General features: G+C 34.7%; 1 protein-coding gene across 4 annotated transcripts in view; it reads left to right on the forward strand.

The window, feature by feature from the left end:
- CNKSR2 (connector enhancer of kinase suppressor of Ras 2) overlaps positions 1-26672 on the forward strand; it is a 301223-nt gene that overhangs the window by 74171 nt on the left and 200380 nt on the right. For all 4 annotated transcript variants that reach the window (XM_049643574.1, XM_049643575.1, XM_049643576.1 and 1 more), the window contains exons 3-4: positions 11623-11825; positions 26090-26177. In XM_049643574.1, the coding sequence (XP_049499531.1) occupies positions 11623-11825; positions 26090-26177 (291 nt within the window). The remainder of the gene's footprint in view (positions 1-11622; positions 11826-26089; positions 26178-26672) is intronic.

Consider the following 26672-nt stretch of genomic DNA (forward strand, 5'->3'; position numbering starts at 1 on the left):
ATGCAGTAAACAGGATTGGAAAGAGGCCTGATGAAATGAACAGCAGGCTGGAAGAAGCAGAGGAATGAATTAGTGACCGAGACCACAAAATAATAGGAAAGAATGAAACTGAACAAAAGAGAGAAGGATTATGCAACACAAGAATAGATTTAGGGAATCAGTGATTCCATCAAATTTAATAACATTCATATTATAGGAGTCCTAGAAGAAGAAGAGAGAAAAGGGGGCAGAAAATTTACTTGAAGAAATAATAACTGAAAACTTCCCTAATCTGGATAAGGAAATGGACATCCAGGTACAGGAGGCACAGAGAACTCTCATCAAAATCAACAAAAGGAGGCCAACACCAAGATGTATTGTAATTAAATTGCAAAATATAGTGATAAAGAAAAAAATCTTAAAAGTAGCAAGTAAGTCCCTAACTTACAAGGAAACACCCATAAAGGTAGCTGGAAATTTCCTAACAGAAACTTAGGAGGCCAGAAGGCAATGGCATGATGTATTCAAAGTGCTGAATAGGGAAAATCTGCAGCCAAGAATACTCTATCCAGCAAGGCTATCAGAGTAGAAAGAAAAATGAAGAGTTTCCCAGACAAACAAAAACTAAAGGCATTCATGACCACTAAACCAGCCATGCAAGAAATATTAGAGGGGACTCTTTGAGTGAAAAGGAGAGACCAAAAATGACAAAGAAAGGATCAGAGAAAATCTCCAAAAACAATGAGAAAACAGGTAATAAAATGGTACTAAATAGATTTGTATCTACCACTTATTACTTTGAATGTAAGTGAACTGCTCCAATCAAAAGACATAAGGTGTCAAAATGGATAAAAAAACAAGACCTATCTATATGCTGCCTACAAGAGACTCATTTTAGACCTAAAGAAACTTGTAAATTGACATTGAGGGGGCAGAGAACAATTTATTGTACAAATGGATCTCAAAAGAAAGCTGGAGTAGCAATACTTGTATTGAACAAACTAGACTTTAAAACAAGACTGTTAAAAGAGACAAAGAAGGGCACTATATAGTCATCAAGGGGACAAGCCAACAAAAAGATATAATAACAATGTGAGTATGTATGCATCCAAATGGGACCACCTACATATATAAAACAATTAATAACAAACATAAAACAACCTAGTAGATAACACAATAATACTAGGTGATGTTAGCAGCCCATTTATACCAATGGAGAGATCTTCTGAACAGAAAAACAAGGAAACAGTGGCTTTGAATGACACACTGGACTACATAGACTTAATAGATATATTCAGAGCATTCCATCCTAAACCAGCAGAATATACATTCATCTTAATAGGGAACATTCTCCAGAATAGATCACATATAAGATCACAAAATGGATCTCAACAAGTACAAAGAGATTGAAATTATACCATGCACCTGTTCTGACCACAACACTGTAAAACTAAAAGTCAACTAGAAAAAAATTTGAAAAGACCACAAATACATGCAGATTAAACAACATGCTACCAAACAGCAAATGGGTTAACCAGAAAACCAAAGAAAAAATTTAAAACTACATGGAAACATGAAAATGAAAACAAAGGAGTCCAACAAAGCAGTCCTAAGAGGGAAGTATATAGCAATACAAGTGTAGCTCAAGAGGCATGAAAAATCTCAAAGAAACAATCTAACCTTGCACCTAAAGGAGCTAGAAAAAGAACAAAAGATGAAGCCTAAAGCCAGAAGAAGGAAGGAAATCATACAGAATAGAGCCAAAATAAATGACACAGAAACTAAAAAAACAACAGATCAATGAAACCAGGAGCTGGTTCTCTGAAAAACATCAATAAAAATGATAAACCTCTATCCAGACGTATCAAAAAGAAAAAAGACACAAATAAAATCACAAATGAGAGGAGAAATAACAACCAACACCACAGAAATACAATTATAAGAGAATATGATGAGAAACTATATGCCAACAAATTGGACAACTTGGAACAAATGGAAAAATTCCTAGAAACATATAACTACCAAAACTGAAACAGGAAGAAATAGAAAACTTGAACAGACCGATAACCAGCAAGGACACTGTATCAGCAATCAAGAAACTCCTAACAAACAGAAGTCCAGGGCCCGATGCTTTACATGTGAAATCTATCAAACATTAAAAGAATAGCTAATACCTTTTCTTCTCAAACTATTCCAAAAGCTAGAAAAGAAAGAAAACTTCCAAATTCATTATATGAGGCCAGCGTTACCCTGATACCAAAACCACACAAGGACTCCACTAAAAAAAGAAACCTATAGGCCAATATCTTTCATGAACATAGTTGCGAAAATTCTCAATAAAATGCTAGCAAATAGAATCCAGCAGTACAATTAAAAAAATCATTCACCATGGTCAAGTGGAATTTATTCTTGGGTTTCTAGGGTGGTTTAATATTTGCAAATCAATCAACCTAATACAGCACATTAATAGAAGAAAGGATAAGAACCCTATGATCATTTCAATAGTTGCAGAAAAAGCATCTGACAAAGTACAACATCCATTCAAGATAAAAATTCAACAATTTCCCTTAGGTTTCAGTTAAGGAGTTCTCTCAGGGTATCCTTCCAGGTTTTGTCCAGAAGATTTTTTATTCTCTAATTCTTGAGTTGCATTTAAAAAGTAATTTGAGTATTATCTTAAATTTTGAAGGCTTCAAAGTATTTTTACTTTGCCTTCATATAACAACTGTATTATCCTTTTTAAATTATTCTGACTTTTTCTAAAAAACTATTTGAAATGTGAGTATTATATATAAAGCGACAAATTAATGTTTTATAGGTGCTAATGGCTATAGAGTGAATGTTACATTACAGGTTGATTGATTAGGTTCCTCTCTTTTTTTTAAATGGACTCTAACTTTATTTTTTTTGTTTTTTTTGTTTTGTTTTTAATTTTAATTTTAATTTTTTAATATGAAATTTATTGTCAAATTGGTTTCCATACAACACCCAGTGCTCATCCCAACAGGTGCCCTACTCAATACCCATCACCCACTTTCCCCTCCCTCCTACCTCCCATCAACCCTCAGTTTATTCTCAGTTTTTAACAGTCTTTTATGCTTTGGCTCCCTCCCTCTCAAACTTTTTTTTCCTTCCCCTTCCCCATGGTCTACTGTTAAGCTTCTAGGGTCCACATAAGAGTGAAAACATATAGTATCTGTCTTTCTCTGTATGACTTATTTCACTTTAGCATAACACTCTCCAATTCCATCCACTTTGCTACAGATGGCCAGATTTCATTCTTACTCATTGCCAAGTAGTATTCCATTGTGTATATAAACCACAATTTCTTTATCCATTCATCAGTTGATGGACATTTAGGTCCTTTCCATAATTTGGCTATCGTTGAAAGTGCTGCTATAAGCATTGGGGTACAAGTGCCCCTATGCATCAGCCCTCCTGTATCCCTTAGGTAAATTCCTAGCAGTGCTATTGCTGGGTCGTAGGGTAGATCTATTTTTAATTTTTTGAGGAACCTCCACACTGTTTTCCAGAGTGGATGCACCAGTTTGCATTCCCACCAACAGTGCAAGAAGGTTCCCGTTTCTCCACATGCTCTCCAGCATCTATAGTCTCCTGATTTGTTCATTTTAGCCACTCTGACTGGCATGATGTGGTATCTGAGTGTGGTTTTGATTTCTATTTCCCTGATGAAGAAGCGACGTTGAGCATCTTTTCATGTGCCTGTTGGCCATCTGGATGTCTTCTTTAGAGAAGTGTCTATTCATGTTTTCTGCCCATTTCTTCACTGGATTATTTGTATTTTGGGTGTGGAGTTTGGTGACTTCTTTACAGATTTTGGATACTAGCCCTTTGTCTGATATGTCATTTGCAAATATCTTTTCCCATTCTGTAGGTTGCCTTTTAGTTTTGTTGATTGTTTCCTTTGCAGTGCAGAAGCTTTTTATCTTGATGAGATCCCCATAGTTCATTTTTTCTTTTAATTCCCTTGCATTTGGGGATGTGTCAAGTAAGAAATTTCTGCAGCTAAGGTCAGAAAGGCTTTTTTCCTGCTTTCCCCTCTAGGGTTTTGATGGTTTCCTGTCTCACATTCAGATCCTTTATCCATTTTGAGTTCATTTTTGTGAGTGGTGTAAGAAAGTGGTCTAGTTTCATTCTTCTGCATGTTGCTGTCCAGTTCTCTCAGCACCATTTGTTAAAGAGACTTTTTTTCCATTGGATATTCTTTCCTGCTTTGTCAAAGATTAGTTGCCATACTTTTGTGGGTCCAATTCTCGAGTCTCTATTCTATTCCATTGGTCCATGTGTCTGTTTTTGTGCCAATACCATGCTGTCTTGATGATTACAGCTATGTAGTAGAGGCTAAAGTCTGGGATTGTGATGCCTCCTTCTTTGGTCTTCTTTAATATTACTTTGGCTATTCGGGGCCTTTTGTGGTTCCATATGAATTTTAGGATTGCTTGTTCTAGCTTCGAGAAGAATGCTGGTGCAATTTTGATTGGGGTTGCATTGAATGTGAAGATTGCTTTGGGTAGTATTGACATTTTAACAATATTTATTCTTCCAATCCATGAACAAGGAATGTTCTTGCATTTCTTTGTATCTTCTTCAATTTCCTTCATAAGCTTTCTATAGTTTTCAGCATACAGATCTTTTATATATTTGGTTAGATTTATTCCTAGGTATTTTATGCTTCTTGGTGCAATTGTGAATGAGATCATTTTCTTTATTTGTCTTTCTGTTGCTTCATTATTAGTGTATAAGAATGCAACTGATTTCTGTATGTTAATTTTGTATCCTGTGACTTTGCTAAATTGATGTATCAGTTCTAGCAGACTTTTGGTGGAGTCTGTCGGGTTTTACATGTATAGTATCATATCATCTTGAAAAAGTGAAAGCTTGACTTCATCATTGCCAATTTTGATGCCTTTGATTTCCTTTTGTTGTCTGATTGCTGATACTAGAACTTTCAACACTACATTAAACAACAGCGGTGAGAGTGGACATCCCTGTCGTGTTCCTGATCTCGGGGAAAGCTCTCAGCTTTTCCCCATTGAGGATAATATTCGCTGTGGGCTTTTCATAAATGGTTTTTATGATCTTTAAGTATGTTACTTCTATACCAACTTTCTTGAGGGTTTTTATTAAGAAAGGATGCTGAATTTTGTGAAATGCTTTTTCTGCATTGATTGACAGGATCATATGGTTCTTATCTTTTCTTTCATTAATGTAATGTATCACATTGACTGATTTGTGAATGTTGAACCAGCCCTGCAGCCCAGGAATGAATCCCACTTGATCATTGTGAATAATTCTTTATATATGCTGTTGAATTCGATTTGCTATTATGTTATTGAGAATTTTTGCATCCATATTCATCAGGGATATTGGCCTATAGTTCTCTTTTATGCTGGGTCTCTGTCTGGTTTAGGAATCAAAGTAATGCTGGCTTCATAGAATGAGTCTGGAAGTTTTCTTTCCCTTTCTATTTTTTGGAACAGCTTGAGAAGGATGGGTATTATCTCTGCTTTAAATGTCTGGTAGAATTCCCCTGGGAAGCTATCTGGTCCTGGACTCTTATTTGTTGGGAGATTTTTGATAACTGATTCAATTTCTCAGCTGGTTATGGGTCTGTTCAAGTTTTCTATTTCTTCCTGTTTGAGTTCCTAGTGTGGGTGCTTAGGAATTTGTCCATTTCTTCCAGGTCATCCAGTTTGTTGGCATATAATTTTTCATAGTATTCCCTGATAATTGCTTGTATTTCTGAGGGATTTATTGTAATAATTCCATTTTCATTCATGATTTTATCTATTTGGGTCATCTCCCTTTTCTTTTTGAGAAGCCTGGCTAGAGGTTTATCAATTTTATTTTTTAAACAATCAACTTTTTGTTTCATTGATCTGCTCTACAGTTTTTTTTAGATTCTATATTGTTTATTTCTGCTCTGAACTTTATTATTTCTCTTCTTCTGCTGGGTTTAGGCTGCCTTTGCTGTTCTGCTTCTAGTTCCTTTAGGTGTGCTGTTAGATTTTGTATTTGGGATTTTTCTTGTTTCTTGAGATAGGCCTGGATTGCAATGTATTTTCCTCTCAGGACTGCCTTCGCTGCATCCCAAAGCATTTGGATTGTTGTATTTTCATTTTCGTTTGTTTCCATATATTTTTAAAATTCTTCTCTAATTACCTGGTTGACCCATTCATTCTTTAGTAGGGTGTTCTTTAACCTCCATGCTTTTGGAGGTTTTCCAGACTTTTTCCTGTGGTTGACTTCAAGCTTCATAACATTGTGGTCTGAAAGTATGCATTGTATGATCTCAATTCTTGTATACTTATGAAGGGCTGTTTTGTGACCCAGTATGTGATCTATCTTGGAGAATGTTCCATGTGCACTTGAGAAGAAAGTATATTCTGTTGCTTTGGGATGCACAGTTCTAAATATATCTGTCAAGTCCATCTGATCCAATGTATCATTCAGGGCCCTTATTTCTTTATTGATCCTGTGTCTAGCTGATCTATCCATTGTTGTAAGTGGGGTATTAAAGTCCCCTGCAATTACCACATTCTTGTCAATAAAGTTGCTTATGTTTGTGATGAATTGTTTTATATATTTGGGGGCTCCCATATTCAGTGCATAGACATTTATTATTGTTAGCTCTTCCTGATGGATAGACCCTGTAATTCTTATATAATGCCCTTCTTCATCTCTTGTTACAGCCTTTAAAATCTAGTTTGTCTGATATAAGTATGGCTACTCCAGCTTCCTTTTGACTTCCAGTAGCATGATAGATAGTTCTCCATCCCCTCACTTTCAATCTGAAGGTGTCCTCAGGTCTAAAATGAGTCTCTTGTAGACAGCAAATAGATGGGTCTTGTTTTTTTTATCCATTCTGATACCCTATGTCTTTTGGTTGGAGCATTTAGTCCATTTACATTCAGTGTTATTACGGAAAGATATGGGTTTAGAGTCATTGTGATGTCTGTAGGTTTCATGCTTGTGGTGATGTCTCTGGTACTTTCTGGTCCTTGAAACATTTCACTCGCAGAATCCCCCTTAGGATCTTTTGTAGGGATGGTTTACTGACGATGAATTTCTTCAGTTTTTGTTCGTTCGGAAAACCTTTATCTCTCGTTCTATTCTGAATGACAGACTTGCTGAATAAAGGATTCTCAGCTGCTTTTTTTTTCTGTTCGTCACATTGAAGATTTCCTGCCATTCCTTTCTGGCCTTCCAAGTTTCAGTAAATAGGTCTGCTACTATTGTTATGTGTCTACCTTTGTAAGTTAGAGCCTGTTTACCCCTAGCTACTTTCAGAATTCTCTCTTTATCCTTGTATTTTGCCAGTTTCACTATGATGTGTCGTGCAGAAGATCGATTCAAGTTATGTCTGAAGGGAGTTCTCTGTGCCTCTTGGATTTCATTGCCTTTTTCTTTCCCCAGATCAGGGAAGTTGTCAACTATGATTTGTTCAAGTACACCTTCAGCCCCTTTCTCTCTTCTTCTTCTTCTGGAATTCCTATGATACAGATATTGTTCCATTTGATTGCATCACTTAGTTCTCTAATTCTCCCCTCATACTCCTGGATTTTTTATCTCTCTTTTTCTCAGCTTCCTCTTTTTCCATAATTTTATCTTCTAATTCACCTATTCTCTCTTCTGCCTCTTCAATCTGTGCTATGGCCACCTCCATTTTATTTTGCCCCTCATTTATAGCATTGTTTAGCTCCTCACAAGTATTTCTTAGTCCCTTGATCTCTGTAGCAATAGATTCTCTGCTGTCCTCTATGCTTTTTTCAAGCCCAGTGATTAATTTTATGACTATTATTCTAAATTCTTGTTCCATTATATTGCTTAAGTCGTTTTTGATCAATTCATTAGCTGTCGCTACTTCCTGGAGTTTCTTTTGAGGAGAATTCTTCTGTTTAGTCATTTTGGGTAGTCCCTGCGGTAGTTCCAAACTGCAGGGTACTTCCCCTGTGCTGTTGGGAGTAACTTGTGTTGGTGGGCGGGGCTGCAGTCAGACCCAGTGTCTGCCCCTAGCCCACTGCTGCGGCCACAGTCAGACTGGTGTGTACCTTATCTTCCCCTCTCCCAGGGGCAGGACTCACTGTGGAGTGGTGTGACCCCTTTCTGGGCTGCTTGCTCACTGCCAGGCTTGTGGTGCTGCTTCCATGAGATCTGGCCAATGGTGTATTAGCTGGAGTGGATAGGCAAGGTGCACAGGGGTGGTCAGGGCTGGCTTAGCTTGCTTTGCCAAGGGTGGTCCCCTGTGGGAGGGGCCCTGCAGCTCTGAGAGGGAGGCAGGCTCATCGGGGGGATGGCTCCACAGAAGCACAGCATTGGGCATTTGCACAGTGCAAGCAAGTTCAGTGAAGGGAACTGGTTGCCTTTGGAATTTTGGCTGGGTAATGGGAGAGGGACATGGTGCTTGCCAGCTCCTTTGTTCCCCTGCTGAGCTGAGTTCTGTCTTCTGGGGCTCAACACTCTCCCTCCTGGCATCCTCTCACCTTTCCCGCTTTCTGAGAGCAGAGCTATTGACTTTTAACATTCCAGATGTTAAGCCCTGCTGGCTGTCGGAACTCATGGAGTCCAGCCCCTCTGCTTTTGCAAGCCAGACTTCAGGGGCTCTGCCCTGCCGGGCGGGCTGCCCCTCCACCACCCCAGCTGGCCTCTGCCAGTCTGTGTAGTGCACACTGCCTCTCTGCCCTTCCTACCCTCTTCCGTGGGCCTCTTGTCTACGCTTGGCTCCCAAGGGTGCATTTTGCTAGTCTTCTGGCATTTTTCTGGGTTATTTAGGCAGATGTGGGTGGAATCTAAGCGATCAGCAGGACGTGGTGAGTCCAGCGTCTTCCTACACCGCCATCTTCCCAGGTCTGGACTCTCTTAGACCATTGGGAGGTGAACTGAGAGCTTGGAAGACCCCCTACCACAGTCCCTGGAGCACAGGCAGGGCCTGATTAGGTTCCTCTCTAATGAACTATTACTATCATTGAGCTTCTCTAAAAAATTATCATAATGTGTTTGTAAACAAATATTTCTTCATGAAAATCATTAATACACAAAAATTAAAAATGAAAATACTTTTCTACTTCAAGGAAAATGCTTTAATACAGGGGAAAACTTCCAAAAATACGTCAGGAAAGCACTTCAGATATATCATTTAAGTTTAATTCATATAGTCTCCAAAGGGCAGCTGGGAATGAGCTTTGAAGGGGACCGGCACATGTCCTTCAACTTGCAGAAGGCCTTATCCTTCCTCCAAAGAGTGAGCAATGTGCATATTCAGATGTGATTAAAGATCTTTACAAGGGGAGATTATTTGTGATTATCCCTGTGGGCTCTAAATCCAAAATCAAGTGTCCTAATGAGGGAGAGGCAGAGGGATTTGGCACACACAGAAGAGGTGGCCATGTGATCTCAGGAGCAGAGACAGGAGTTATAATGGCCACAAATCAAGGAATGACAACAACTACCAGATGCTGTCAGAGACAAGATTAGAGCCTCCGGACGAAGCATGGACCTGCCAACATTGTGACTTCAGCCCAGTGATAGTGATTTTGGATTTCTGATCTCCAAAGTTCAAGAAAATAAATTTCTGTTGTCTTAAGCCAAATAAGTGAATAAATAATTCGATATAATTATAAGTTGTTCTTATCTAGCCACTAGAGAATATCCTTAATAACCTTATAAAAAGATTTCCTACTTAATATACTGACACACTGGACAAAATCTCCCAAATGCTTCACAGATAATCCATACTCAGATGCAAGAGAATCTGAAGAGAATGTTGTTTTATTTGTGCAAACAAAACCTTTTTACTTGAGAGAATATTGCAATTCATATTTAGTGGTGAATGTTGAATAGACTATTTTTTTAAAAAACAAGCCCATGACTCCAAAAGGAATGTTCTTAAATTCTTAGCAAAGAACATTCAGACGTGTATCACTATTAAATCTTCACTGGTAACATACATAACTTGGTATTTAATGTTTAAGTGTGCAAACTCCTCTGATACCTCTTTTTTCTCCTCTAAGTTTCTTTTCTTAAATTACTATAGAAGAAATAAATCGAAATTTCATATCAAGTAGGTACCCAGTGCTTGTTGACTTAATAATACAGCTAAATTTATTCTGCCATTTGCTTCCCTTTTTCATACCCCTAGTATTTTATCTCCCATTTTGCTTATGCATCCCCTCACATATAGCCTGGTGACTTGTAGTTCCATTCTGAACTCTGTCTACCCTAAGCTCTGTAAACACAAGGGAGAATCTCTTTGTGCCATATTGTTCTCAACTGTAAAAGGAGCATAAGTCAAACTTAGAATTTATTTGGGCCTCAGAGGCTATCTAAAATTCTTTGGGTCTTATGATTTTCTATAAGGTAATAAATAACATTTTTTATTTATACGTGACAATAATGTACATGCTGCTGAATAGTTTGATCAAGGTCATCCTTTGGGCAGGTTAACAAGCTATTTTTGGAGATGTTTTACAAGTCACAATTAGCTGTTTTAAAATTTAATTGTAACTGGGGCACCTGGGTGGCTCAGTCGGTTGAGCATCCAACTTTGGCTCAGGTCATGATCTCACAGTTTGTGGGTTCAAGCCCTGTGTCAGGCTCTGTGCTGACAGCTCGGAGCCTGGAGCCTGCTTCGGATTCTGTGTCTCTGTCTCTCTCTGCCCCTCCCCCACTTGTGCTCTGTCTCTATCAAAAATAAATAAAATGTAAAAAAGAAATTAATTGTAATTCATGAAATCTTTCCCTAAAGTTTATTTGTGGAGGTCTTATAGTATATCCTATTGAATGCAGTAAAAAGAAAAAATGCTTATTTATAAATATTTATTCATATAACTTCTTTCCACATTAATATATAGGCAATATTTATGGTGAAATAATAAATATTACTAGAAATTCAAAGTGAGACCGAGGAAAGTAAGAAAACATACTTAGCAAAAAATCAGTATGACTGCTTTAGATATGCTTCATATTTGTGAGCTAATGTAACCATGACAAAAATAAAAATAAGTTTAGTTTCATAATTTCTGTTATAAAAAGGAGAAAGTTTATTGGTTTCACTAAGGAATCATTTTTTTCTTGTACCATATTATAGAAGAAATTTTTTATGTGAGTCATGGAGAGGACACAGAATAAAGCTATATTGGATATGATTTATTTCTTGCTTTTTCATTTTATAGTTGAGTTGTGCTTTCTTTACTCACTTTGAGACTACAGAATTTTTAATAGCATCTACATTCATGACTATGCATGTGCTAATAGAATAGATACTAAAGATAATTATTGATAAAAATGAATTTCACAATTAAATGGACTTCGTTTAAAAGAAAAACATTTATGTGTCTTAATGATCTTTCTTTCTTGCATGGCAGAATTCCAAGATATAATGCCCTCATCTTTGCTTGTTCTTATTAGCACCTAACACATTTTATTGTGATTTGTTTATCTGACATTTCCCCAGATCCTCACTTAACTGTGGGTTCTGCTAGGCCAGGAATACTATCTTAGTCATTTGTAATTCTAAATACTAATTTTGTTACCTGTACATAGTAATGTACTCAGTAAATATTTTAGTGAATGAATGTAATACTGAATTCAAGTTTATTTGTTTTCTCTCTTTTTATAATTCAGAATTATGGCTTGGAAACAGAGAATCTAAAAACCCTTTCTCACAAGTTGAATGCATCTGCCAAAAATCTACAGAATTTTATAACAGGGAGGAGAAGGAGTGGCCATTATGATGGGAGAACCAGCCGAAAGTTGCCAAATGACTTTTTGACTTCAGTTGTGGACCTGATAGGAGCAGCCAAGAGTCTGCTTGCCTGGTTGGACAGGTAAAATCTTCCACATGTTTCATAAGTAATCCTCCTCAGGTACTAGCCTGAATATAACATTATTTCATGTATTCTTGTGAAAGGATTGGACAGGTAGAGGAATATCAAGTGACGAGTGTCTAATTATGATTCACCACAATATAAGGGTATCATCAAATAGACATTAATTGTTTGTAAAGTTTTATATCTACGTAGCCAATTAATAATTAGTCCCTGACACTTTCAGAATACCTTAACTGCTTTATAAGCAAAGTCATTTTCGCCTGTCATAACAAGATTTATAGAACTGTTTTGTCTCCTAATTTTCTTTATTCTTTGAATTAATTGGTCATATTTAAGGAAGTGACCATTAGGATTCTATTTGCTGTTTTAAATAGGTAATTAGACACTGACACTTTCATAGATTGCATTGCATGTCTTCTTACCCTTGCTTTATTCATTCTTTGTTATTACTCACATTGCACAATCTTAGATATCATAAACATAGTTTTAGATTTTTTTTCTAGTTTAGTTTTTATTTGTCTTGGAACACATAAAATAACAAAAGTTTTCATGTTATAAAATGAAAAAGATTAAAATTGAATATGTGATTAAACATTGTAATGGTAAAACAAATTATAATTTAAAAAATTAAGCTCTTTATTTTCATTTTTAGAATTTTGGTGTAAGAGGTATGTACTATGTTATAATGGTTACATAACCAAATTTTAAAATACATTTTATCTCTCATAAGAAACTCCAGCAATATAAAATTTTACCAGAATTCTTTCTTGAGTAAATGTCAGTAAGATATATATTATATATAACATTTTGGCTTTTTAAAAGTATGAGGCCTTATTTTATAAATAAAGTATTTGTATTTTTAAAGTAAAAGTTAAGATAATTTAACTTTATTCTATATTATCTAAATTTATATATATTAATAATAACATACAGCATGATGATAACAAATCCAGATCTTAATACTAAGCTCTGTGTTATTAGCTTTTTGACAATTAATTGGTGGACAGCGTGTTTCTTTTGCATTATGACATGATTAAAATTTAATTCTCATCATTGTCTAAACTACATTTATCAACTGATTAAATTGGTTACATTTTAAATATATAAATTCTACAAGTTTCATAATGATCTGTAGGTAAAATATATTTAACATATGGCTTAGTCCTTAAGCAGTGTAATATATTTGTTTCAGAAGGCTTCTCACTAATTAGAAAGTGTAAAGAACACATACTCAATTTTTGTTATATCTTCTTAAACTATCATCTGCTCTATAATTGTGAATTTGCTCGGTCTCAATATTTGTATTTAGTAAATTTCATTATATATATTTTTTACACTGGTACTTGTGAAATATATTAATAAAAAGAATAATTAGAGAATGTTGTTACTTTTTGTGGCAGATATGGCTGTTTATAAAAACATACAAAAAGCTTCTTAAACACTACGATAGTTTCTCACATTTTATTGTATTACATAATTTTTTATGGTAACGTTATTTTTATCATGTAGGAAGATGCTTTTAGTAAATGCCAGTTAAGCTACAAACACATATGAGTGCATACACACATACAAAAAACACATACAAACGCATGCATAAAAATCCATGAAGTCAATCAATGGTGTTTTGTGTTTGTTTCATAGAAAGAGAAAACATGATAAAAAGCCTGAAGGAAATAATTTAAATAATCTGTTTGGCTTTCATTGCTGCAAAGGTTTTCACAATGCTTATTTTGTATTCCATCATACCACGATGATTGATTAAATCAAAGACCATTTAACATTTTGACCGTAAAAATGAAATATGTACTTGGAAGGAAAAAAAGACAATATTATGATAACTTTAAAATCATCTGCTAAGACTGTAAATTGAAAAAGGAAACTGAAGTTTATATTTTGAAGATCTTTCACAGAAAAGTTCAGGTCCAGGCTGGCTTGACTATAATGATGATCCTTTAACAAGCTTAAGTTTTAAAGAGGAAAGAAGGAGAAAAAAATTTTTTTGCCATGCTAAGGCACTTGGACTTATGCTGAAGGCCTTGGGAACCTGTTTAGGGTCATTGTGTTTAGACCTGTGGATTTTGATAATTACTAGAACTGTAGTTTTAGGAAAAATTAAAGAAGAGTAAGGGTGGAAGAAGGAAAACTAACTTAAGAGGCTATTTTAGGAATTAATCATGCTGCTGCTACATCAGTTAATCATGTTGATGATTCTGATGCTAATACCTCCAGCCACACTCATTTAATCAAAGCAATCCTAGGAGCGTTGTCTTCATTTCATAGATAGGACAACTAGCACTTATAGAAGTTAAATTCAAAACCAAATGGCAAGTAAGTGGTGGAACCATGATTCAGTCCAGGCATCTGACTACAGAGTTGATCCTGCTCTTTACTGAAGTTTTTAATTAGAGGAACAGCAGTGAAGATGGAATAATGTCAGAGATATTTATGCAGACAAATAAGACTCCTGGACAGGTAAGATCTAGAGACTATGGGAGACATCTAGGTATCTGGCTTGGCTAGCCCAGTTGATGTTGATGCCATTATCAATGTAGGAGGAACAGGTTATGGTGGAAGATGAATGTTGAATTGAGTGTCAGGCATGATAAATTGTGCAAAGGTCTTTAGAGTATTGCTGCTCAGAAAAGATATATGATCAATAGAGATTTGGGAATAGTTAAAATAGAGATGATAAAGTCATGGATATATTAATATGGTGGTTTAAGGAGATTTTTAGAATGGATTCCTTTTATCCTGCTCCATTTGTGTTCCATAACACTTATACCCTTCTAAGACTATATAATTTACTTATATATTATTGTTTCTGTCTGATTATATGATGTATGCTTCAAGAGAGCAGGGATATTCATCTGATTTGTTCACTGCTGTCAGAATTATCTAGAAGAGTTCCTGGCCTGTAGTGGGTGCTCAATAAATATTTTGAGTAAAAGAAGAGAACTGGGATAGGGAGTGATAGGGTGGTTCAACTTTGTGAACCACCAACAACTAAAGGTTGAGTAGAAATGCTGCTTGTGGAAAAAAATGAGAAGGCATAACCGAAAAGGTAGGAGAGAATTAAACGAGAGTGGGGTCATGGAAGCCAAGGGAACAAAGAGGTTTTCTTAAATTTTTGTGGGTTTTTTTTTTGAGATTTCAGTATTGGTTTTTTTTTCCAACTTTATTGAGCTGTAATTGACATATAACTGTGTAAGTTTAAGGTGTACAACATGGTGATTTGATACACATATATATTGTGAAATGATTACTGCAGTAGGATTAGTTAATACATCCATCACCTTTTTTTGTGTGAGTAGTGAGAACATTTAAGATGGAAGTAAAGAGTTTTATGGGGAAAAGGAAGAGGTCTGTAAGATCAAATGCTGCTAAGTGATTAGGTAGGGTAAGGACTGAAAGTGTGTGCTGCATGAGGGAATCAGGATATATGTGTTGTCCAGTTTAGTGGTTTTATTTAGAAGTCATGAAAACTGGAATACGTGAGTTGGTTATGAGTTAAAAGTGAGAACTCTTCTATGGGGCGCCTGGGTGGGTCAGTTGTTTAAGCTTCAGACTTCAGCTCAAGTCATGATCTCAAGGTTCCTGAGTTTGAGCCCCTCATCAGGCTCTGTGCTGACAGCTCAGAGCCTGCAGCCTGCTTCCGATTCTGTCTCCCTGTCTCTGCCCCTTGCTCACTCACATTCTATTTCTCTCTCTTTCAAAAATAAATAAACGTTAATTTTGTTTTAAAAAAAAGTAAGTGAGATCTCCTCTTTGAAGACATTTTTCTTTGAAATGGTATGTAGTTTGGAATAGTTTTGTGTAATATTAACTTCCCCTTTTCATAAATTCTTAATCCCTTAGTGGTGCTAGGAAAGAGGAAAGGTAAATGATGAATGGTTACTTCTTTATTTGGGAGCTTAACTTTGCTTCCTCCTCTGCCATGGATTGTATGAATATCTTAACTGTTCCTTGGCTAAATTTCAGAAGGTCCTGAAATCAATTTAAATGTAATAGAACTTTATCTGTAACTATGCCAGGTGAAATGTTTAGGCTGTTTGTTTTCCTGACAAGTAACCCAGACTTTTGTCAGAGATTATTAGTGGGTTTGTATTTAAATTATATTTTTATTCCTTTCAAAGAAAAAAAATGTTTTCTAGGTAGCAACAAGAACACAAGACAACACTTCACATGTCCTCTTGTTTCATTATGTCCTACAAGCTACACAGGAAACAAAACACATATCATTGCTAGAATAGCCACAAGAGCAGTGTTCTAAATTACCATTATTTTGAGTCCCAGCCAAAATGTATCATGAAATAGTGCAGAGGAGTAGAAGGCTGAGAAAGAGTTGAATTTCAGCTCTCCCTCTAGTCCTGGGTAATCTTGAACATTAACTTCTGTTTTTATTTTCTTTCTAGAATAGGATGTAAAACCTGCAGAATTTGAAGTTCTCTTCTAAGCACTAATATTCTATAATTCATTGACCTTGTTCACCAAAGCTATGTGAGCAATATATCCAACTTATTTTCTTCTAAATAATATCAAAGAATGAACACTAACAACATTTGTTAATTACTTATAGAATCATGATTTAACTCCCTGCCTCTTCTCTAAATAAATTCAGTTAATATTTTTAAGTTCTAGAACAAAACTAATCTCTTTATGCTTTCTTTATAAAATGTAAGACTGTGCCTTGTTTATTTTTGTTTGCTTTTGAAGAACATAAAACTTAGGTATTTAATTATAAAATTCCATAGAAATGATGTTGACCAAAAATTCTTAATATTTTGATCTGTTGATGTAGATTTATTTTAATTTAAAGAAACAGTGATATATATTTTTTCATCAAAAATTTTTTTGCATTTGGGGAGAACTTGCATGCACAGCAATATGATATGGGTTTATTACAATTTTTTTTGTATCACTTTAAGGGGGAAAAAGGAAAAGAAACAATAGGTGAAAATCTTTAATATATTTGTAGATACTGAACTAGATGCTTTCTATATATCAACTCATTGAATTCTCATAAGGCAGGTATCATTATCTCCATTTTACATATGAAACAGTAAGTAATTTGCCTAAAGTCATTCATCTAGCATGAAAATTAAAATTTGAATCTATTTTTGTCTGATACCAAAGTGCTTCTTGTTTCTCATTTGTGATTTTCCTTTGTCATGCTACATCTTCTTTCGAATGTTGACTAATTCTCAGAAACTTTGAGGAAGTTATTCTTAGAAATGCTGCATAAATAAACATTTATTTTCATTTTGGTGTTGCTCTTCAAGTGCTGAACAAGAGTGCAATTTTTCTCTTTTTTTTGCCTAGATACTTAAAAATCACTATATAGAATTTTTATTTGTATAAAGTGTAGTTCACATTCTACTTTGAAGTCCTCAGTGAGATATCTTTTAAATCGTTGAAAACCTTTTGAATGTTTAAGAATTAAAAGTTACAGAAAAAATGTTTGCAATTCACAAAAACTTCAATTTCAGTGGAGCTTTCATTCAAATAAAATTCATTTTTAAAAACCAGGTCCTTACATTTCTTCTTAAAAATTTTTCTTTAATGTTTCTTTATTTTTGAGAGAGAGAGAGAGAGAGAGAGACAGAGCACAAGTATGGGAGGGGCAGACACACACACACACACACACACACACACACACGGAATCCCAAGCAGGCTCCAGGCTCTGAGCTGTCAGCACAGAGCCCAAAGTGGGACTCGAGCTCAGAACCATGAGATCATGACCTGGGGCGAAGTCTGACACTTAACCTACTGAACCACCCACGCACCCCTACATTTGTTAAATCATATAAAATCGAATGGTGACAAAATTGCTTTTTTTCTCCCATTTTAAATATTAACTTGAATGAAGCATCAGGCTTTTCCAGAGGAAAAGCTTCAGACATGAATCACATTTGGTAGCTTTACTGTTTATTTTCAATGCATGGTTTACTTGTCTATTTTTAACCTGAATCCCACTGTTCTTCACACCTCATCTTTCCTACAGTTTTATATGGCTTTGCCAAGTCAATCTATACTTGCGGGTTTATGGATTACTGTATGTATCACGATGTACAGTAACATCATTAACAGTATTCTAAGTATTATTTATAGAAAAAGTTTATTTTGCTATTTATATTGAAAGTTTATTATTTTCTCTCATTTTTAGTATTAATATATAATTCTAATGTTTCTAAAATACCTTTCAAGACCATTCTGTTTTGAAGTGATCAATGAGATATCTTTTTATATCATTGAAAACCTTTTAAATGTTTAAAGCGTAAGAGTAGGGTGATAAGGAAAAAATATTTTCTTTGAAATCTTTAGCCTTATCTAAAAAAATAGTTGAACTGATTTCTTTCATGATGGGAAACTATAGGACAAAAATGAATTCTATACCAGGAAAAAAATTATAAAAACCGAACTACCACAAACAGTACCACATACTGTGGCCCATTGTTTGGTCTTCTTTCCTCTCCTGTGCTCACTGCTCTCACTTGGTACTTGTTCCAGAGAGAAGCACTAATGTTAGCACTGCTGCTGTTCACGGACTGCCCCTCAGGCTCAGCAGTGCCAGCCTGAGAAATAGTAAGGCATTCCAGATGTCCTTTTTAACTTCTTAGCTTATTAACTTTCCTTATTGGCTTCTAATTTGCTTAGCATTTCTGAACCATTAATAACTTTTCCATAAATGTAATACTTTTGTTTGAAAAGAACATATAAAGAATACTGTCTTAGAGGGTCATCAACGTTTGCATTTGCAAGAGGTATAAGCATTGTATTATCTATATGATGATTTAAGAGGAACAGTTGTTTAACTTTTAAGTTCTAAATAGGATAGTTCCTGTAGTGGCCATTTATTAATGAGCCAAGAATTTCTTTTTAACTTTCTGGCCTCAAGAAGCTTTCCTGCCAGGAATTTAATTTCCTTTACTTGGAGTCACTATGTTCTTTTTTTAACGTTTATTTATTTTTGAGACAGAGAGAGACAGAGCATGAACGGGGGAGGGTCAGAGAGAGGGAGACACAGAATCTGAAACAGGCTCCAGGCTCTGAGCTGTCAGCACAGAGCCCGATGCGGGGCTCGAACTCACGGACCGCGAGATCATGACCTGAGCCGAAGTCGGCCGCTTAACCGACTGAGCCACCCAGGCGCCCCACTATGTTCTTTTTTTAAGTAGGCTGAGCTCTAGCTTGTTTTTTTTTTTTTCCAGACTGAAGAATAAATTTCTCTCTTTTTTTTTTATGTTTTGTTTATGAACTCATCATGCTCATTTACTCTACAAAGATCTGTTTCTGTATCTCAGATGATCTTTAAGTCATGATGGAGTAATCATCTTTGGTAACTCACAAAGATTGGAACCCTGTCTGTCATTCTTCATTTATTTATGTATGTGTATAGCCAAAAATCATCATACCAAACATTAATATCTTCACAATAAGAATAGTTCTTTAGTATGGTTGTACATGATTTGCCTTTGAAATAAAAACTTTAGGGGAATTCACTAAAAGAGAAAATCAGTGTTTTCTTTGGTTTATGTTTAGAGTTTTTCCCCCAGATTTTTTGACATTTAATCTTGAGCAAGAAGCTTGTGTTACATGAAATGTGAATGGTCAAGAAAGCGGAAAACGCCTTAGAATTCAGTTTGCTACAGGCATTCTGCCATCAAATAGATTCTTCGTTTTATATATTTTGAAGATCACATTTATGGGAAAAACCATGCTGTATTTCATCTTATCACTTTTGAATGAAGTTTTAAAATTTTATTAACAGACTTTGACCTTTTCAAACCTAGGAACCCAAACTCTTTGTACTCATGCCAGAGCATTTTGAATTCTTAATTAAAATGCCAATTTGTATGCTTCAGTGCAGTAAAAATGGCCTTTAGTTATTTTTTAATGATTTTGTCTTAGAAGTGTTATATTTTACATATTTTTTAAAAAATGGTTTTAATGAGACCTAATTTACGTTCTGTAAAATTCACCTGTTTTAGGTGTACAGTTTAATGAGTTGTAGTAAATTTAGATACACCTATGCAATAAATATCTCTACAATCCATTTTAGAAAACTATCATGAGAATAGATTTTTTTTTTATTTTTTTTTTCAACGTTTTTTATTTATTTTTGGGACAGAGAGAGACAGAGCATGAACGGGGGAGGGGCAGAGAGAGAGGGAGACACAGAATCGGAAACAGGCTCCAGGCTCCGAGCCATCAGCCCAGAGCCCGACGCGGGGCTCGAACTCATGGACCGCGAGATCGTGACCTGGCTGAAGTCGGACGCTTAACCGACTGCGCCACCCAGGCGCCCCGAGAATAGATTTTTTAAAGTTGGTTCCTCACAAAGAGGTTAATTTGTTTTTAACTGAGAACATAGATTAATAAATTACATACATTTTTTCCAATTGAATTCTTAATGTCTCTTTCTGTTTTAGTAAATTATGATGAAAAATATACTGAGTTTTGGAATATAGATTAGTGGAAGACAGCCCATATTAGGCTGTGCTATATAGAATCACTTAGAAAACAATATGTTAAAACCACTGACAAAAGAAAGACTCATTTAACAAATAGTATTGGGACACTAGGTAAAGTCTTTGGAAAATAATAATAAAACACTACCTTTTGTTTACTAAAGCATTTTAAGTATATAATTTATTTAAGTGGAAAACAAATCCATAAGAAAATTATAGAAAATATAGACAAAAAATAATTGCTAGATGTACAAAGACTTAAGTGTTTTAAATATGGAATAAAATACAAATGAACATACTAATTAACTTCTACATAAAACTGAAAAATGTGTCAAAGTATAAGACAGATGACAAACTGGAAAAAATAAATACTTGCAGCAAACATATGAGAGAAGCAGAGTATTGATGTGTACTATGTGAATATTACATGCATATTTTTAATATCAAAATGGAAGAGATGAGCATATAGACATTTGAAAAAAGAGGAAACAGAAATTGCTGATAAGATGTATGTACCAAACAACAGAGTTTCAGAGTACATGAAGTAAAAATTGATAGAACAAGAAGAAAAAGGCAAATCCACAGGTATAATCGGATACTTCCTATCCACTCTCTCAAAATTAATAAAACTACCAGACATAAAGTCAGTAAGAATTAGAAGAACTGAATATCATCACCAAACAACATTATATAATTGACATCTTTAGAGTAATCCAACAAGAGCAGAATACAAATTATTTTTACGTGCCCATTGGCATATTCTCCAAGATAGACAATATCTGCCTCATAAAGCATACTTAAACACAATTTAAGAGAATTAAAATCCAGTTAGAGTGTATTCTATAACTACAATGGAATCAAACTAGAAATCAAACTACACACTTCTAAGTAATCCATGGATAAAAGACGAAGTCTCAAGGGAAGTAAAAAAAAATATGTTAAACAATGAGAAGAGAACAAATCATAATTTTTGTGGCACACAGATAAAGCAGTGATGAAAGAGATGTGCATAGGACTGAATGCTTATATCAGAAAAGAGATCTCATCAATCAGCTAAGTTTCCATCTTAAGAGAATAGGAAAGTAATTGCTAATCATTGTGTGTAAATTTTCAGTTAAGCAAGATGAAAAAGTCCTAGAGGTCTTCTATAAAATATTACACCGTAGTTAACCCGTAGTTTTTATTGTACTTGTAGTTAACAATATTTTCTTGTACATTTAAGGTTTTGTAAAGAGGGTAATCTTGTGTTAAGTATTCTTACAATAAAATAAAAGAAAATGGAAAAATAAGAAAAAAAATAAGCCCAAAGCAAGCAGAAGAGGGTGAGTAATAATGACAAAAGATCAAAAATCATTGAAACTGAAAACAGAAACACAATGGAGAAGTCAGTCAAAATAAAAGGATCATAAAGGAATACTACAAATAATTCTTTATACATAAATTTGACAGCTTAGATTAAATCGACCAATTACAATTCCTTGAAAAACACCAACTATCAAAACTTACCTAAGATCAGATAGATACTCTGAATAATCCTGTAAGTATTAAAGACATTGAATTATACTTAGAAACCTTGTGTGGTGGGGTATAAAAGGTCCAGGCCCAGATGATTTCCATGGTGAACTCTATATATTTAAAGAGGCAATAACACCAATTCTACACAGTCTGTTCCAGAAAAAGGATAAGTAGGTAATCTTCCATCTCAGTTTATGAGATGATCATGATCCTGATCCCAATACTCGATGAAGACCACAAAAAAAAGAAAACTACAGACCAACGTTTCTCATGAATTTACATGTTAACTTGTTAACCTACAAGTTAAAATCCTCCACAAAATATTGGTAAACCAAAGCCAACCATATATAAATAAAATTATACACTGTGACAAAGTGGGATTTATTCCAGGTATACAAGGCTCCTTTAACACTTAAAAATAAATCACTATGGGGATGCTTGGTTGGCTCAGGTAAACACCTGACTCTTGATTTTGGCTCAGGTCATGATCCAAGGGTCGTGGGGTAGAGTCCTGCATTAGAGCCTGCTTAAGATTCTCTCTCTTCTACCTCCCTCGCTCATTCTCTCTCTAAAAATAAATACATAAATGGATTTAAAATTATATCAGTGTAGTCCACCTCATAAGTGGGTTAAAGAATGAAAATCATATGATTGTAACCGTTAATGTATAAAGAGCATTTGGTAATGGTAATTGGTAATTTGGTAATTGGTAATGAATGGGTATCCTGTACCCATTCATTAGAAAACTTCTCAGAAGTGTAGCAACAGATTGGTAATACCTGAACGTGATATAAAGCATATATAAAAAGGAACAGCTAAACTTCTACTTCCCTTAAGAAACTGAATGGTTTTCTCCTAAGACTGGGAATACGGTAATGCTATCTGCTCTCACCTCTCCTATTTAATAATCTTTTGGAAGTCACATCCAGTGCAGTAGGCAAGAAAAGAAATAAAAGGACTAGAGATTGGAATGAAAAAGCGAAACTTCCCCTATTTGCAGATCATATATATCCCTGTGTAGAAAATTCCAAGCTATCTACAAAACATGTTAGAACTAGTAAGTAAATAGTAAGGTTGTAGGATACAAAGTCCACACACAAAAGTTAATTGTATTCCTACATACTAACAATGAATAACTGGAAACCAAAATTAAAAATGTACAATTTACAGTTGCTCCAAAAGTAGTGAGTTGCCTACATATAAATTTAGCAAAATATCTATGGGATCAGTATGTGAAAACTATAAAACACTGATGTGGAAAATCAAATGACATAAATGAGACACATACTGTATACTGTATTCATAGGTTGGAAGTCTCAGTAAAAATGTCAATTCTCAAGACTCCCTACATATATAAGGAAATTCATATAGAAATTCCCACAGGGGTTTTTTAATAGCCACAGGCTATATGATTCTAAATTTATATTAAAGAGCAAAGAAACAAGAATAGATCATCAATTTTGAAAAATAAATTACTCAATTTTAAGTATTATATAACCATTGTAATCAAAATTGGTATTGGTGACAGGATCAACACCTAGATTTTTGATTGTGGAGAATGGATAGCCTTTCAGTAAATGGTTTTGGAACACTTGGATAGGCATCGGGGCAAAAAGTGAAACTCGAGCCAGACCTCACACATTATATAAAAGTTGACACTAAAATGAATTACAGAGCTAAAGGTAAAACATATAACTATAAAAATTTTGTTGCAAAATATGACTTTGGGTCAGGTGAAGATTTTCTCAGATATAGCCCTAAAGTTCTAATCCAGAAAAATTATCAAGTTTGACCTCAAATTAAAAACCTGGTGTGCTAAAGTTCCTGTTAAGGGGTTGGAAAGATAAGCTATGGCTCATTCTAGGGACTGAGAAGAAATATTACAGGTCACCTATTCAACAAAGAATTTGTATACAAAATGAGTTAGGAACTCTAAACTCAATAGTAAGAATACCAAAAATCCAAATAGAAAATTGGCAAAGGGCTTAAGGAGACATTTCACTAAAGAGTGACATATATATATGTATATGTATATGTATATGTATATGTATATGTATATATATACATATATATATGCACAAATATGCACATGAAGATGTTCAGCATCGCCGATTAGGAAACCATTCAGGAAATACAGATAACTCTTAGATATAAATATATAAATATAAATTAGATATAAATATAATGTAAATAGATTTCTAAATAAATATAGAAAAAAACACCTTGGGGGATTAAAGACCTGAATGTAAGACCTTAAACCATAAAAATCCTAGAAAAGAGCAGAGGCACTAATTTCTGTGACATTGGCCATAGCAAGTTCTTTCTAGCTATGCCCCCTGAGGTAAGGGGAAAAAAAGCAAAAATGAACTATTGGGACTACATCAAAATAAAAGGCTTCTACACAGTGAAGGAAACAACAAAACTAAAAGGCAACCTACTGAATGGGAGAAGATATTTGCCAATGACATATCCAACAAAAGGTTAGTATCCAAAATATATAAAGAACTTATAAAACTCAACACCAAAAAAAAAAAACAATTAAAAAAAATGAGAAGACATGAACAGACATTTTTCCAAAGATGTCCAGATGGCCAATGATCACATGAAAAATGCTCATCATCACTTACCATCAAGGAAATGCAAATCAAAATTACAATGAGATATCACCTTACATCTCTCAGAATGGCTAAGATCAACAACAGAAGAAACAAAAGGTGTTGGTGAGGATGTGGGAAAAAAGGAACACTCCCACACCCTTGGTGGGAATGCAAACTGGTGCAGCCACAGTGGAAAACAGTATAGAGGTTTCTCAAAAAATTAAAAATACAATTACCATAGGATCCAGTAATTCCACTACTGAGTATTTACACAAAGAATATGAAAACACTAATTCATAAAGATAAAGGCACCCCTATGTTTATTGCAGCATTATTTACAATAGCTAAAACATGGAAGCAACCCAAGTGTTCATGGATTTATCCATTCATGGATAAATTTATCCATTTATCTAATGCATAAAGAAGTGGTATATATACACAATGGGATATTATTCAGCCATAAAAAAGAATGAAATTTTGTCATTTGCAACAACATGAATAAACCTGGAGGATATAATGCTAAGTGAAATAAGTCAATCAGAGAAAGACAAATACCATATGATTTCACTTGTATGAAATTTAAGAGTCAAAAAGAAATGAGCAAAGGGGAAAAAAAGACAAAGCAAGAAAAGGACTCTTTTTAAATATTTTTTTAATGTTTATTTTTGAGAGAGAGAGGAGAGAGAAAGAGAGGGAGAGACAGAGGATGAGCGGGGGATGGGGAGGGGCAGAGAGAGAGACACACACGCACACAGAATCTGAAGCGGGCTCCAGGCTCTGAGCTGTCAGCACAAAGCCTGATGCTGGGCTCGAACTTACTGCAAGATCATCACCTGAGCCAAAGTCGGTAGCTTAACTGACTGAGCCACCCAGGTACCCCCAGCAGACTCTTCACTATAGAGAACAAACTGATGGTTACCAAAGGGGAGGTGGGTGGGAGGATTAAGGAGTGCACTTGTCATGATGAGTGGGTGATTAAAATAAAACCAGAAAAAAATGTCTTGGGAAAATAATTACATAGCTAATAGAATGGCCAATATCAAAAATACATGAGTGAAATATAAGCTTAAAAATAACCAATAAAGGACTTCTCTCTTATATGAACCCATGTGTAGCAGTCCTACAACTTACTAGTTGTTACCCTTTTTGTCAGCGTTCTCATCTGTAAAATGGGAATAATAATAGTGCCTATTGATGTAAGAGTTTTTGTGAAAATAACTTAGTACATGTAAAGCATTCAGAACAGTAACTGGCACATAGGTCTTCAGTGCTGGCTGTCAGTGTTAGCCCTGAATCGTGAGTATTTCAAGAAGGTAATGTATTGAAAATCTTCATTTGAAAGTAAACTAAAATGTTGTCTTTGCCTAAAGTACTCCTTTATTTGGTGTTTTATTGTAGAGGTAGTGTAGAGACCTTCGATATACCGAAGAACCAATAAATATTAAGAACTAAAAAAAGAAATTTGATGGAAAGCAAACATTATGTTTCTTGAATTTAATTGTTCTAAGCCATTTCCTCAATTTTTTTTCTTAAATATGTCTTGAATATTGTTTTTCACTACGTAAACTTCAGAACAACTCATTTCCTATTATTCAAGATCTTAACTTTAGGCATTGCATTTTAGGACTTTTCAAAATCTGTTCCTATTAATCACTATTTTTTTTTCCTTTTCCCTTTATAGGTCACCATTTGCTGCTGTCACAGACTATTCAGTTACAAGGAATAATGTCATACAGCTCTGCTTGGAATTAACAACAATTGTGCAACAGGTATTAGCTGGCAACCTTTCCTTCTCTTAATTTATTATCTGTTTCATATTCAAACAATGAATAGTATTCCTTTTAACCAAGAGTTTGTAAGATACTGGTTTGGGAGTTTCTACTTAAAGACAAATGGTTCTAAATAAACCAAATATGTGGTTTGGGAAACTATTCATATATCCCAATAAACAAGCATTTTATTTACCAGAAGATGTAAAAATGTAAAAGTATACTGAACTTCTAGAGAAATCATTATAAGATCATAAGTCTGGTAATCTCACATTTTAGTGGGGAGGACTGTACTGCCTTTCACAAAATTAAATTTCCCCATTTAGATAACAGTCTAAGACTTTTGCTCTAAGACCCTGTTCTTTATTAGTACAATTATTAGTTTCATTTATATGTTGCACATATGAAAAAAATACTCATAATAGCTTTTAACAGTGATCCCTTTATGTGACCTGATTTTATTTTTACTTTGAATATTATCCAAACCAGGGATCC

Source organism: Panthera uncia, chromosome X (genome assembly GCF_023721935.1).
Source record: "Panthera uncia isolate 11264 chromosome X, Puncia_PCG_1.0, whole genome shotgun sequence".
Classification (NCBI taxonomy): domain Eukaryota; kingdom Metazoa; phylum Chordata; class Mammalia; order Carnivora; family Felidae; genus Panthera; species Panthera uncia.